The sequence below is a fragment of the Lagopus muta genome, chromosome 33, assembly GCF_023343835.1.
Source record: "Lagopus muta isolate bLagMut1 chromosome 33, bLagMut1 primary, whole genome shotgun sequence".
NCBI lineage: Eukaryota > Metazoa > Chordata > Aves > Galliformes > Phasianidae > Lagopus > Lagopus muta.
In genome coordinates this window covers 20559-33506 of record NC_064465.1, presented here as the reverse complement: position 1 = coordinate 33506, position 12948 = coordinate 20559, and the positions used below count along the sequence as shown (strand labels likewise).

Sequence of the window (12948 nt, the reverse complement as noted above, 5' to 3'; positions counted from 1 at the left end):
GGGGACATTGGGGTCATTGGAGACATTGGGGTCATTGGCATCAATGGGGTCATTGGGGTCATTGGGGACATTGGGGTCATTGGGGTCATTGGGGACATTGGGGTCAATGGGGTCATTGGGGTCACAGGTCAATTGGGGTCATTGGGGACATTGGAGTCATTGGGGTCAATGGGGTCAATGGGGTCATTGGGGTCATTGGGATCATTGAAGTCAATGTGGTCAATGGGGTCATTGGGGTCATTGAGGACAATGGGCTCATTAGGGTCAATAGGGACATTGAGGTCATTGGGGACATTGGGGACATTGGGGTCAATGGGGTCATTGGGGTCATTGGTGTCATTGGGGTCAATGGGGTCATTGGGGTCATTGGTGTCATTGGGGTCAATGGGGTCATTGGGGTCATTGGGGACATTGGGGTCATTGGTGTCATTGGGGTCATTGGGGTCATTCGGGTCATTGGGGACATTGGGGTATTTGGGGTCATTGGGGACATTGGGGTCAATGGGGTCATTATGGGCAATGGGGTCATTGGGGTCAATGGGGACATTGGGGTCATTGGGGTCATTGGAGTCATTGGGGTCAATGGGGTCATTGGGGTCATTGGGGTCAATGGGGTCATTGGGGTCAATGGGGTCAATGGGGTCATTGGGGTCATTGGGGTCAATGGGGTCAATGGGTCATTGGGGTCAATGGGTCATTGGGGTCACAGGTCAATGGGGTCATTCGGGTCAATGGGGTCAATGGGGTGAATGGGGTCATTGGGGTCATTGGGGTCACTGGTGTCAATGGGGTCATTGGGGTCACTGGGGTCACTGGGGTCATTGGGGTCACTGGGGTCATTGGGGTCACTGGGGTCAATGGGGTCATTGGGTCACTGGGGTCACTGGGGTCAATGGGGCAATGGGGTCATTGGGGTCAATGGGGTCAATGGGGTCAATGGGGTCAATGGGGACAAAGGGTTGAATGGGGGTCAGGTGACTGCAGGCTCGGCTGCTCATTGGCTCTCACCGCGCTCTGGCGCCGGCCCCAGCAGCGCCTTCATGGCACGCAGCCATTGGCTGGGCGGCACCTGGCTCCGCCTCACGGCCTCCTGAATGATGGATGGGTGACCTCTGACCTCTGACCTCTGACCTCAGCGTGTCAGCCCACCCCAGCTGTGCCCCATAGCACCCCATAGAGCCCCATAGGGACCCATAGGGACTCATAGAGACCCATAGAACACCATAGGGAACAACAGAGATCCATGGGGATCCATAGGGACCCATAGAGACCCATAGGGACCAATAGAGACTCATAGGGACCCATAGGGACCCATAGAGACCCATAGAGACCCATAGGGACCCATAGGGACCCATAGAGACCTATAGAGACCCATATTGACCCATAGGGACCCATAGGGACCAATAGAGACCCATAGAGACCCACAGAGACCCACAGAGATCCATAGAGACCCACAGAGACCCATAGGGACCCATAGAGACCCATAGAGCCCTGTAGGGACCCATAGGGACGCCAAAAATCCCATAACTCCCACAGAGACCCATAGGGACCCATAGAGAACCTTAACCCCCCACTGCACCCCAAAGATACCACAGCCCCCATTCAGACCCCATAAATCCCACACAGACCCCATAAATCCAATCCACACCCCACAGACCGGATACAAACCCCATAAATCCCATAGAGACCCCACAGACCCCATTAATCCCATATAGACCCCACAGAACCCACACAGACCCTACAAATCCCATACAGACCCATAAATCCCATACAGACCCCACAGATCCCACAAATCCCATCCACACCCCACAAATCCCATACAGACCCCCCAACGACCCCACAGACCCCACAGAGAACCCACAGATCCTACACAGACCCCATAGATCCCACAAATCCCATACAGACCCCATAAATCCCATACAGACCCCACAAAGACCCCACAGACCCCATAGAAACCCCACAAATCCCATACAGACCCCACTGACCCCATAGAGAACCCACGGATGCTACACAGACCCCATAAAGCCCACAGACCCATAAATCCCATACAGACCCCACAAATCCCATAAATCCCATACAGACCCCACAAATCCCACACAGACCCCCGACAGACCCCACAGACCCCATAGAGAACCCACAGATCCTACACAGACCCCATAGATCCCACAAATCCCATACAGACCCCATAAATCCCATACAGACCCCACAAAGACCCCACAGACCCCATAGAAACCCCACAAATCCCATACAGACCCCACAAATCCCACACAGACCCCACTGTCCCCATAGAGAACCCACAGATGCTACACAGACCCCATAAACCCCACAGACCCCATAAATCCCACACAGACCCCACAAATCCCACACAGACCCCACAGATCCCACACAGACCCCCGACAGACCCCACAGACCCCATAAAGAACCCACAGATCCTAAACAGACCCCATAAACCCCACAGACCCCATAAATCCCATACAGACCCCATAGATCCCACAAATCTCATACAGACCCCATAGACCCCATAGAGACCCCACAAATCCCACACAGACCCCATAAATCCCATACAGACCCCACAAATCCCATAAATCCCACACAGACCCCACAAATCCCACAAATCTCACACAGACCCCACAAATCCCACACAGACCCCACAAATCCCATACAGACCCCATAAATCCCACACAGACCCCACAAATCCCATACAGACCCCACAAATCCCACACAGACCCCATAAATCCCATACAGACCCCACAAATCCCATACAGACCCCATAAATCCCATACAGACCCCACAAATCCCACACAGACCCCATAAATCCCATACAGACCCCACAAATCCCATACAGACCCCACAGACCCCACAAATCCCATAGAGACCCCATAAATCCCACACAGACCCCACAAATCCCACACAGACCCCACAAATCCCATACAGACCCCACAAATCCCACACAGACCCCACAGACCCCATACAGACCCCATAAATCCCATACAGACCCCATAAACCCCCCCCCCCCCTCACCGGGTCCCACAGCCGTCCCACAATGCATTGCAGCGACTCGGGCCGGATCCCAGCCTGGATCACAGAGCGGAGATTGCGGAGCAGCGCCAGCAGGGGGAGCTGGGAGGAGACTGGGGGGAGATGGGGGGAGATGGGGGGAGATGGGGGGAGATGGGGGGGATGGGGGGTGAGATATGGGGTCAGTTATGGGGTCAGATATGGGGTCAGATATGGGGTGAGATATGGGGTCAGATATGGGGTCAGTTATGGGGTCAGATATGGGGTCAGATATGGGGCAGTTATGGGGCAGTTATGGGGTGAGATATGGGGTCAGATATGGGGTAGTTATGGGGTCAGTTATTGGGTCAGATATGGGGTCAGATATGGGGCCAGATATGGGGTGAGATATGGGGTCAGATATGGGGTCAGATATGGGGTCAGTTATGGGGTGAGATATGGGGTGAGATATGGGGTCAGATATGGGGTCAGTTATGGGGTCAGTTATGGGGTCAGATATGGGGTCAGATGTGGGGTCAGTTATGGGGTCAGATATGGGGTCAGTTATGGGGTCAGTTACGGGGTCAGATATGGGGTCAGATATGGGGTCAGATATGGGGTGAGATATGGGGTGAGATATGGGGTGAGATATGGGGTCAGTTATGGGGTCAGATATGGGGCCAGTTATGGGGTCAGATATGGGGTCAGTTATGGGGTTAGATATGGGGTCAGTTATGGGGTTAGATATGGGGTAGTTATGGGGTCAGATATGGGGTCAGATATGGGGTCAGATATGGTTTCAGTTATGGGGTCAGATATGGGGTCAGATATGGGGTGAGATATGGGGTGAGATATGGGGTCAGTTATGGGGTAGTTATGGGGTCAGATATGGGGTCAGATATGGGGTCAGTTATGGGGTAGTTATGGGGTCAGTTATGGGGTCAGATATGGGGTCAGATATGGGGTCAGATATGGGGTCAGATATGGGGTCAGATATGGGGTCAGTTATGGGGTCAGATATGGGGTCAGTTATGGGGTGAGATATGGGGTGAGATATGGGGTCAGATATGGGGTCAGATATGGGGTCAGTTATGGGGTCAGATATGGGGTCAGATATGGGGTGAGATATGGGGTGAGATATGGGGTGAGATATGGGGTCAGATATGGGGTCAGATATGGGGTCAGTTATGGGGTCAGTTATGGGGTAGTTATGGGGTCAGATATGGGGTCAGATATGGGGTCAGATATGGGGTCAGATATGGGGTCAGTTATGGGGTCAGATGTGGGGTCAGTTATGGGGTCAGATATGGGGTCAGTTATGGGGTCAGATGTGGGGTCAGATACGGGGTGAGATATGGGGTGAGATATGGGGTCAGATATGGGGTCAGATATGGGGTCAGATATGGGGTCAGTTATGGGGTCAGTTATGGGGTGAGATATGGGGTCAGATATGGGGTCAGATATGGGGACAGTTATGGGGTCAGTTATGGGGTCAGATTTGGGGTCAGATATGGGGTCAGATATGGGGTCAGTTATGGGGTAAGTTATGGGGTCAGACATGGTTTCAGTTATGGGGTCAGATATGGGGTCAGATATGGGGTCAGATATGGGGTGAGTTATGGGGTGAGATATGGGGTGAGATATGGGGTCAGATATGGGGTCAGATATGGTTTCAGTTATGGGGTCAGATATGGGGTCAGTTATGGGGTCAGATATGGGGTCAGATATGGGGTCAGATATGGGGTGAGATATGGGGTCAGATATGGGGTCAGTTATGGGGTCAGTTATGGGGTCAGATATGGGGTGAGATATGGGGTCAGATATGGGGTGAGTTATGGGGTGAGATATGGGGTGAGATATGGGGTCAGATATGGGGTGAGTTATGGGGTGAGATATGGGGTCAGATATGGGGTCAGATATGGGGTCAGTTATGGGGGTCAGTTATGGGGTCAGATATGGGGTCAGATATGGGGTCAGATATGGGGTGAGATATGGGGTCAGATATGGGGTCAGTTACGGGGTCAGCACCGACCAATCAGACGCTGCCACGTCACGGCGGGGGGGATCCTGGCCACGCCCCCAGCGCTCAGCGCCCCGCTCCCAGGTGTCGGGGGGGGTCAGCCGGGGTCGGGGGTCAGAGGTCATCATCCTGGGGGTCAAAGGTCAGCGGGGTCATAGCCAGGAGACCCGAAAGCTCCTGAACTGCCCCAAAATCCCCATTAATGGCCCCAAAATCCCATTAATGACCCCAAATCCCCATTAATGACCCCAAATCCCCATTAATGGCCCCAAAAAATCCCAATAATGAACCCAAATCCCCATTAATGACCCCAAATCCCCATTAATGGCCCCAAAATCCCATTAATGGCCCCAAAATCCCCATTAATGGCCCCAAATCCCCATTAATGACCCCAAATCCCCATTAATGGCCCCAAATCCCATTAATGGCCCCAAATCCCCATTAATGACCCCAAAATCCCATTAATGGCCCCAAAATCCCCATTAATGGCCCCAAATCCCCATTAATGACCCCAAATCCCCATTAATGACCCCAAAATCCCCATTAATTGGCCCCAAATCCCCATTAATGACCCCAAATCCCCATTAATGACCCCAAAATCCCATTAATGACTCCAAATCCCCATTAATGGCCCCAAATCCCCATTAATGGCCCCAAAATCCCATTAATGATCCCAAATCCCCATTAATGGCCCCAAAATCCCCATTAATGGCCCCAAAAATCCCATTAATGGCCCCAAATCCCCATTAATGGCCCCAAAATCCCATTAATGGCCCCAAATCCCCATTAATGGCCCCAAAATCCCATTAATGGCCCAAAATCCCCATTAATGGCCCCAAAATCCCCATTAATGACCCCAAATCCCATTAATGGCCCCAAATCCCCATTAATGGCCCCAAAATCCCATTAATGACCCCAAATTCCCATTAATGACCCCAAAATCCCCATTAATGGCCCCAAATCCCATTAATGGCCCCCAAAATCCCATTAATGGCCCCAAATCCCCATTAATGACCCCAAATCCCATTAATGACCCCAAATCCCCATTAATGGCCCCAAAATCCCCATTAATGGCCCCAAATCCCCATTAATGGCCCCAAAATCCCCATTAATGACCCCCAAAATCCCCATTAATGACCCCAAATCCCCATTAATGGCCCCATAATCCCCATTAATGCCCCAAAATCCCCATTAATGGCCCCAAAATCCCATTAATGGCCCCAAATCCCATTAATGACCCCAAATCCCATTAATGGCCCCAAATCCCATTAATGACCCCAAATCCCCATTAATGGCCCCAAATCCCATTAATGGCCCCAAATCCCATTAATGGCCCCAAATCCCATTAATGGCCCCAAAATCCCCATTAATGGCCCCCAAATCCCCATTAATGGCCCCAAATCCCATTAATGACCCCAAATCCCATTAATGGCCCCAAATCCCCATTAATGGCCCCAAATCCCATTAATGGCCCAAAATCCCATTAATGGCCCCAAAATCCCCATTAATGGCCCCAAATCCCATTAATGGCCCCAAATTCCTATTAATGACCCCAAATCCCATTAATGGCCCAAAATCCCCATTAATGACCCCAAAATCCCATTAATGACCCTAAAATCCCCATTAATGGCCCCAAAATCCCCATTAATGCCCCAAAATCCCCATTAACTGGCCCCAAAATCCCATTAATGGCCCCAAATCCCATTAATGACCCCAAATCCCATTAATGGCCCCAAAAACCCCATTAATGACCCCAAAATCCCCATTAATGGCCCCAAAATCCCATTAATGGCCCCAAAATCCCCTTTAATGACCCCAAATCCCCATTAATGACCCCAAATCCCCATTAATGGCCCCAAAATCCCCATTAATGGCCCCCAAAATCCCCATTAATGACCCCCAAATCCCCATTAATGGCCCCAAATCCCCATTAATGACCCCCAAAATCCCCATTAATGCCCCAAAATCCCCATTAATGGCCCCAAAATCCCATTAATGGCCCCAAATCCCATTAATGACCCCCAAATCCCATTAATGGCCCCAAATCCCATTAATGGCCCCAAAATCCCCCATTAATGACCCCAAATTCCCATTAATGACCCAAAATCCCCATTAATGGCCCCAAATCCCATTAATGACCCCAAATCCCCATTAATGGCCCCAAAATCCCCATTAATGACCCCAAATCCCCATTAATGACCCCAAATCCCCATTAATGGCCCCCAAAATCCCCATTAATGACCCCAAATCCCCATTAATGGCCCCAAATCCCCATTAATGACCCCCAAAATCCCCATTAATGCCCCAAAATCCCCATTAATGGCCCCAAAATCCCATTAATGGCCCCAAATCCCCATTAATGGCCCCAAAATCCCATTAATGGCCCCAAATCCCCCATTAATGGCCCCAAAATCCCATTAATGGCCCAAAATCCCCATTAATGGCCCCAAAATCCCCATTAATGACCCCAAATCCCATTAATGGCCCCAAATCCCCATTAATGGCCCCAAAATCCCATTAATGACCCCAAATTCCCATTAATGACCCCAAAATCCCCATTAATGGCCCCAAATCCCATTAATGGCCCCCAAAATCCCATTAATGGCCCCAAATCCCCATTAATGACCCCAAATCCCATTAATGACCCCAAATCCCCATTAATGGCCCCAAAATCCCCATTAATGACCCAAAATCCCCATTAATGGCCCCAAATCCCATTAATGGCCCCAAATCCCCATTAATGATCCCAAATCCCCATTAATGGCCCCAAAATCCCCATTAATGGCCCCAAATCCCCATTAATGGCCCCAAAATCCCCATTAATGACCCCAAAATCCCCATTAATGACCCCAAATCCCCATTAATGGCCCCCAAAATCCCCATTAATGCCCCAAAATCCCCATTAATGGCCCCAAAATCCCATTAATGGCCCCCAAATCCCATTAATGACCCCAAATCCCATTAATGGCCCCAAATCCCCATTAATGGCCCCAAATCCCATTAATGACCCCAAATCCCCATTAATGGCCCCAAATCCCATTAATGACCCCAAATCCCATTAATGGCCCCAAATCCCATTAATGGCCCCAAAATCCCCATTAATGGCCCCAAATCCCCATTAATGGCCCCAAATCCCCATTAATGGCCCCAAATCCCATTAATGGCCCCAAAATCCCATTAATGGCCCCAAAATCCCCATTAATGGCCCCAAAATCCCCATTAATGGCCCCAAATCCCATTAATGACCCCAAATCCCCATTAATGGCCCCAAATCCCATTAATGACCCCAAATCCCATTAATGGCCCCAAATCCCATTAATGGCCCCAAAATCCCCATTAATGGCCCCAAATCCCCATTAATGGCCCCAAATCCCCATTAATGGCCCCAAATCCCATTAATGGCCCCAAAATCCCATTAATGGCCCCAAAATCCCCATTAATGGCCCCAAAATCCCCATTAATGGCCCCAAATCCCATTAATGGCCCCAAATTCCTATTAATGACCCCAAATCCCATTAATGGCCCCAAAATCCCCATTAATGACCCCAAAATCCCATTAATGACCCTAAAATCCCCATTAATGGCCACAAAATCCCCATTAATGCCCCAAAATCCCCATTAATGGCCCCAAAATCCCATTAATGGCCCCAAATCCCATTAATGACCCCAAATCCCATTAATGGCCCCAAAACCCCATTAATGACCCCAAAATCCCCATTAATGGCCCCAAAATCCCATTAATGGCCCCAAAATCCCCTTTAATGACCCCAAATCCCCCATTAATGACCCCAAATCCCCATTAATGGCCCCAAAATCCCCATTAATGGCCCCCAAAATCCCCATTAATGACCCCAAATCCCCATTAATGACCCCCAAAATCCCCATTAATGCCCCAAAATCCCCATTAATGGCCCCAAAATCCCATTAATGGCCCCAAATCCCCATTAATGGCCCCAAATCCCCATTAATGGCCCCAAAAATCCCATTAATGGCCCCAAATCCCATTAATGACCCCAAATCCCATTAATGGCCCCAAATCCCATTAATGGCCCCAAAATCCCCATTAATGACCCCAAATTCCCATTAATGACCCAAAATCCCCATTAATGGCCCCAAATCCCCATTAATGGCCCCAAAATCCCATTAATGGCCCCAAATCCCCATTAATGACCCCAAATCCCCATTAATGGCCCCAAAATCCCCATTAATGGCCCCAAATCCCATTAATGGCCCCAAATCCCATTAATGGCTCCCAAAATCCCATTAATGGCCCCAAATCCCCATTAATGGCCCCAAAATCCCCATTAATGACCCCAAATCCCCATTAATGACCCCAAATCCCCATTAATGGCCCCCAAAATCCCCATTAATGACCCCAAATCCCCATTAATGGCCCCAAATCCCCATTAATGACCCCCAAAATCCCCATTAATGCCCCAAAATCCCCATTAATGGCCCCAAAATCCCATTAATGGCCCCAAATCCCCATTAATGGCCCCAAAATCCCATTAATGACCCCAAATCCCCATTAATGGCCCCCAAAATCCCCATTAATGACCCCAAATCCCCATTAATGGCCCCAAATCCCCATTAATGACCCCCAAAATCCCCATTAATGGCCCCAAAATCCCCATTAATGGCCCCAAAATCCCATTAATGGCCCCAAATCCCCATTAATGGCCCCAAAATCCCATTAATGGCCCCAAATCCCATTAATGACCCCAAATCCCATTAATGGCCCCAAATCCCCATTAATGGCCCCAAAATCCCATTAATGGCCCCAAATCCCCATTAATGGCCCCCAAATCCCATTAATGACCCCAAATCCCCATTAATGGCCCCAAATCCCATTAATGACCCCAAATCCCATTAATGGCCCCAAATCCCATTAATGGCCCCCAAAATCCCCATTAATGGCCCAAAATCCCATTAATGGCCCCCAAATCCCATTAATGACCCCAAATCCCATTAATGACCCCAAATCCCATTAATGGCCCCAAATCCCCATTAATGGCCCCAAAATCCCATTAATGGCCCCAAATCCCATTAATGGCCCCCCAAAATCCCCATTAATGACCCCAAATCCCCATTAATGGCCCCAAATCCCCATTAATGGCCCCCAAAATCCCCATTAATAACCCCAAATCCCATTAATGGCCCCAAATCCCCATTAATGGCCCCAAATCCCATTAATGACCCCAAATCCCATTAATGGCCCCAAATTCCTATTAATGACCCCAAATCCCATTAATGGCCCCAAATCCCCATTAATGTCCCCAAATCCCATTAATGGCCCCAAATCCCCATTAATGGCCCCAAAATCCCATTAATGACCCCAAATCCCATTAATGGCCCCAAATCCCCATTAATGACCCCAAAATCCCATTAATGACCCAAAATCCCCATTAATGGCCCAAAATCCCCATTAATGGCCCCAAAATCCCATTAATGACCCACAAAATCCCATTAATGGCCCCAAATCCCCATTAATGGCCCCAAATCCTCATTTCTGACTCCAAAATCCCCATTTCTGACCCCAAAATGTCCCCAAATCCCCATATCTGACCCCCAAAATCCCCATTTCCTCCCCCAAAATCCCCATTTCTGACCCCAATGGTCCCCAAATCCCCATCTCTGACCCCAAAATCCCCATTTCTATCCCTCAATGGTTCCAAAATCCTCATTTCTGACCCCAAAGGTCCCCAAATCCCCATTTCTATCTCCAAAATCCCCATTTGTGACCCCCAAAAGTCCTCAAATCTTCATTTCTGCCTCCAAAATCCCCATTTCTGACCCCAAAATCCCCATTTCTGACCCCAAAATCCCCACCTGCGGCCCAGCAGTGCAGCCACGTTCTCCCTGGGCTCACTGATGTGCAACCGGCGCACGAGGGAACGGAGCGAGAAAAGGGATGGGGGCAACGAGTCCTGTGGGTCACAGAGCCCAGATGGACCCAAATGGACACAAATGGACCCAAATCGACCCAAAATGGACACAAATGGACACAAATGGACCCAAATTGACCCAAAATGGCCACAAATGGACCCAAAATGGAACCAAATGGACCCAAAATGGAACCAAATGGAACCAAATGGACCCAAAATGGACACAAATGGACACAAATGGACCCAAAATGGACCCAAAATGGACCCAAAATGGACCCAAATGGACCCAAATGGACCCAAAATGGAACCAAATGGACCCAAATGGACCCAAATGGACACAAATTGACCCAAAATGGACCCAAATTGGACCCAAATGCCACCCAAATGGACCCAAAATGGACCCAAAATGGACCCAAATGCCCCTAAATGCACCCAAAAAGTCCCCAAATGGACCCTAAACGTCCCCAAATGTCACCTCTCCCCTCCCCCCCACCCAAGTGCCCCCCACGTCCCCTGCTGTCACCTGTGGGGTGACGCGGCGCTGTGGGGTCGTGGAGCGACGGCAGCCGCGGCGACGTCCGCGTGGGCCCTATAGGGACATTAATGGGGTCAGGGGGGGCAGTGGGGACAATGGGGTCAATGGGGCTCATGGGGTCGAAGGGGTCAAAGGGGTCAATGGGGTCACTGGGCTCAGTGGGGTCCATGGGGTTTATGGGGTCAATGGGATCAATGGTGTCAATGGGGTCAATGGGGTCAATGGGGTCAATGGGGCCAGTGGGGTCAATGGGGACATTGGGGTCAATGGGGCCAATGGGGCCAGTGGGGTCAATGGGGTCCAAGGGGTCAAAGGAGTCAATGGGGTCAATGGGGTCAGTGGGGTCCATAAGGTTTATGGGGTCAATGGGGTTAATAGGGCCAATGGGGTCAAAGGGGTGAGTGGGGTCAAAGGGGTCAACGGGGACAATGAGGTCAATGGGGTCAGTGGGCTCAGTGGGGTCCATGGGGTTTATGGGGTTACTGGGGTCAATGGGGTCAAAGGGGTCAGTGGGTTCAAAGGGGTCAATGGGGTTAATGGGGTCAATGGGGTCCATGGGGTCAATGGGTTCAATGAAATCAATGGGGTCAATGGGGTCAATGGGGGCAGTGGGGTCCATGAAGTTTATGGGGTCACTGGGGTCAATGGGGTCAAAGGGGTCAACGGAGGTAAGTGGGGGTCCATGGGTTTTATGGGGTCAATGGGGTCATTGGGGTCAATGGGGTCAATTAGGACAACAGGGCCAGCAGGAAGATCGGGGTCAATGGGGTCAAAGGGGACAATTGGGGTCAGTGGGGTCAATGGGGTCTATGGGATGAATGGGGTCAATGGGGTCAATGGGGTCAATGGGGTCAATTAGGACAACAGGGCCAGTAGGAAGATTGGGGTCAATGGGGTCACCAGGGACAATTGGGGTCAATGGGGTCAATGGGGTCATTGGGGACAATTGGGGTCACTGTGGTCACTGTTGTCATTGGGTCAATGGGGCCAATGGGGTCAAAGGGGTCAATGGGGTCAATGGGGTCAATGGGGCCAATGGGGTCAAAGGGGTCAATGGGGCCCATGGGGTTTATGGGGTCATTGGGGGAAATGGGAACATTGGAGCCAATTAGGATAATGGGGTCAATTAGGGTCGGAAGGGTCAATGGGGTCAATGGGGTCAGTGGGGTCAATGGGGTCAGTGGGGCTATCGATGCGGTCATTAATGGGCTCATCCATGGGGCCATTGGTGGGGTCATCAACGGGGTAATTAATAGGGCCATCAATGGGCTCATCAACAGGGCCGTTAATGGGGCAATTAATAGGGTTATTAAGAGGGTTAATTAATGGGGTCATCAGGGGGTCATCGATGGAGCAGCCAATGGGGAAATCAATGGGGCCGTCAATGGGGTCATCAATGGGGTCATTAATGGGGCAATTAATGGGGTCATTAAAGGGGTAATTAATGGGGTCATCGGGGGGTCATCAATGGAGCAGCCAATGGGGCCATCAATGGGGCCATCAATGGGGCC

At 50.5% G+C, this 12948-nt stretch overlaps 1 protein-coding gene across 1 annotated transcript in view; it reads right to left on the bottom strand.

Moving 5' to 3' along the window:
• The window catches only part of LOC125686212 (telomerase protein component 1-like), a 75953-nt gene that overhangs the window by 54288 nt on the left and 8717 nt on the right, over positions 1-12948 (bottom strand). Inside the window, exons 5-9 of the mRNA XM_048929959.1 lie at positions 11426-11491; positions 10847-10944; positions 5030-5146; positions 3022-3131; positions 1009-1090 (exon numbers count right to left, since the gene is read on the bottom strand). Of these exons, the coding sequence (XP_048785916.1) occupies positions 1009-1090; positions 3022-3131; positions 5030-5146; positions 10847-10944; positions 11426-11491 (473 nt within the window). The remainder of the gene's footprint in view (positions 1-1008; positions 1091-3021; positions 3132-5029; positions 5147-10846; positions 10945-11425; positions 11492-12948) is intronic.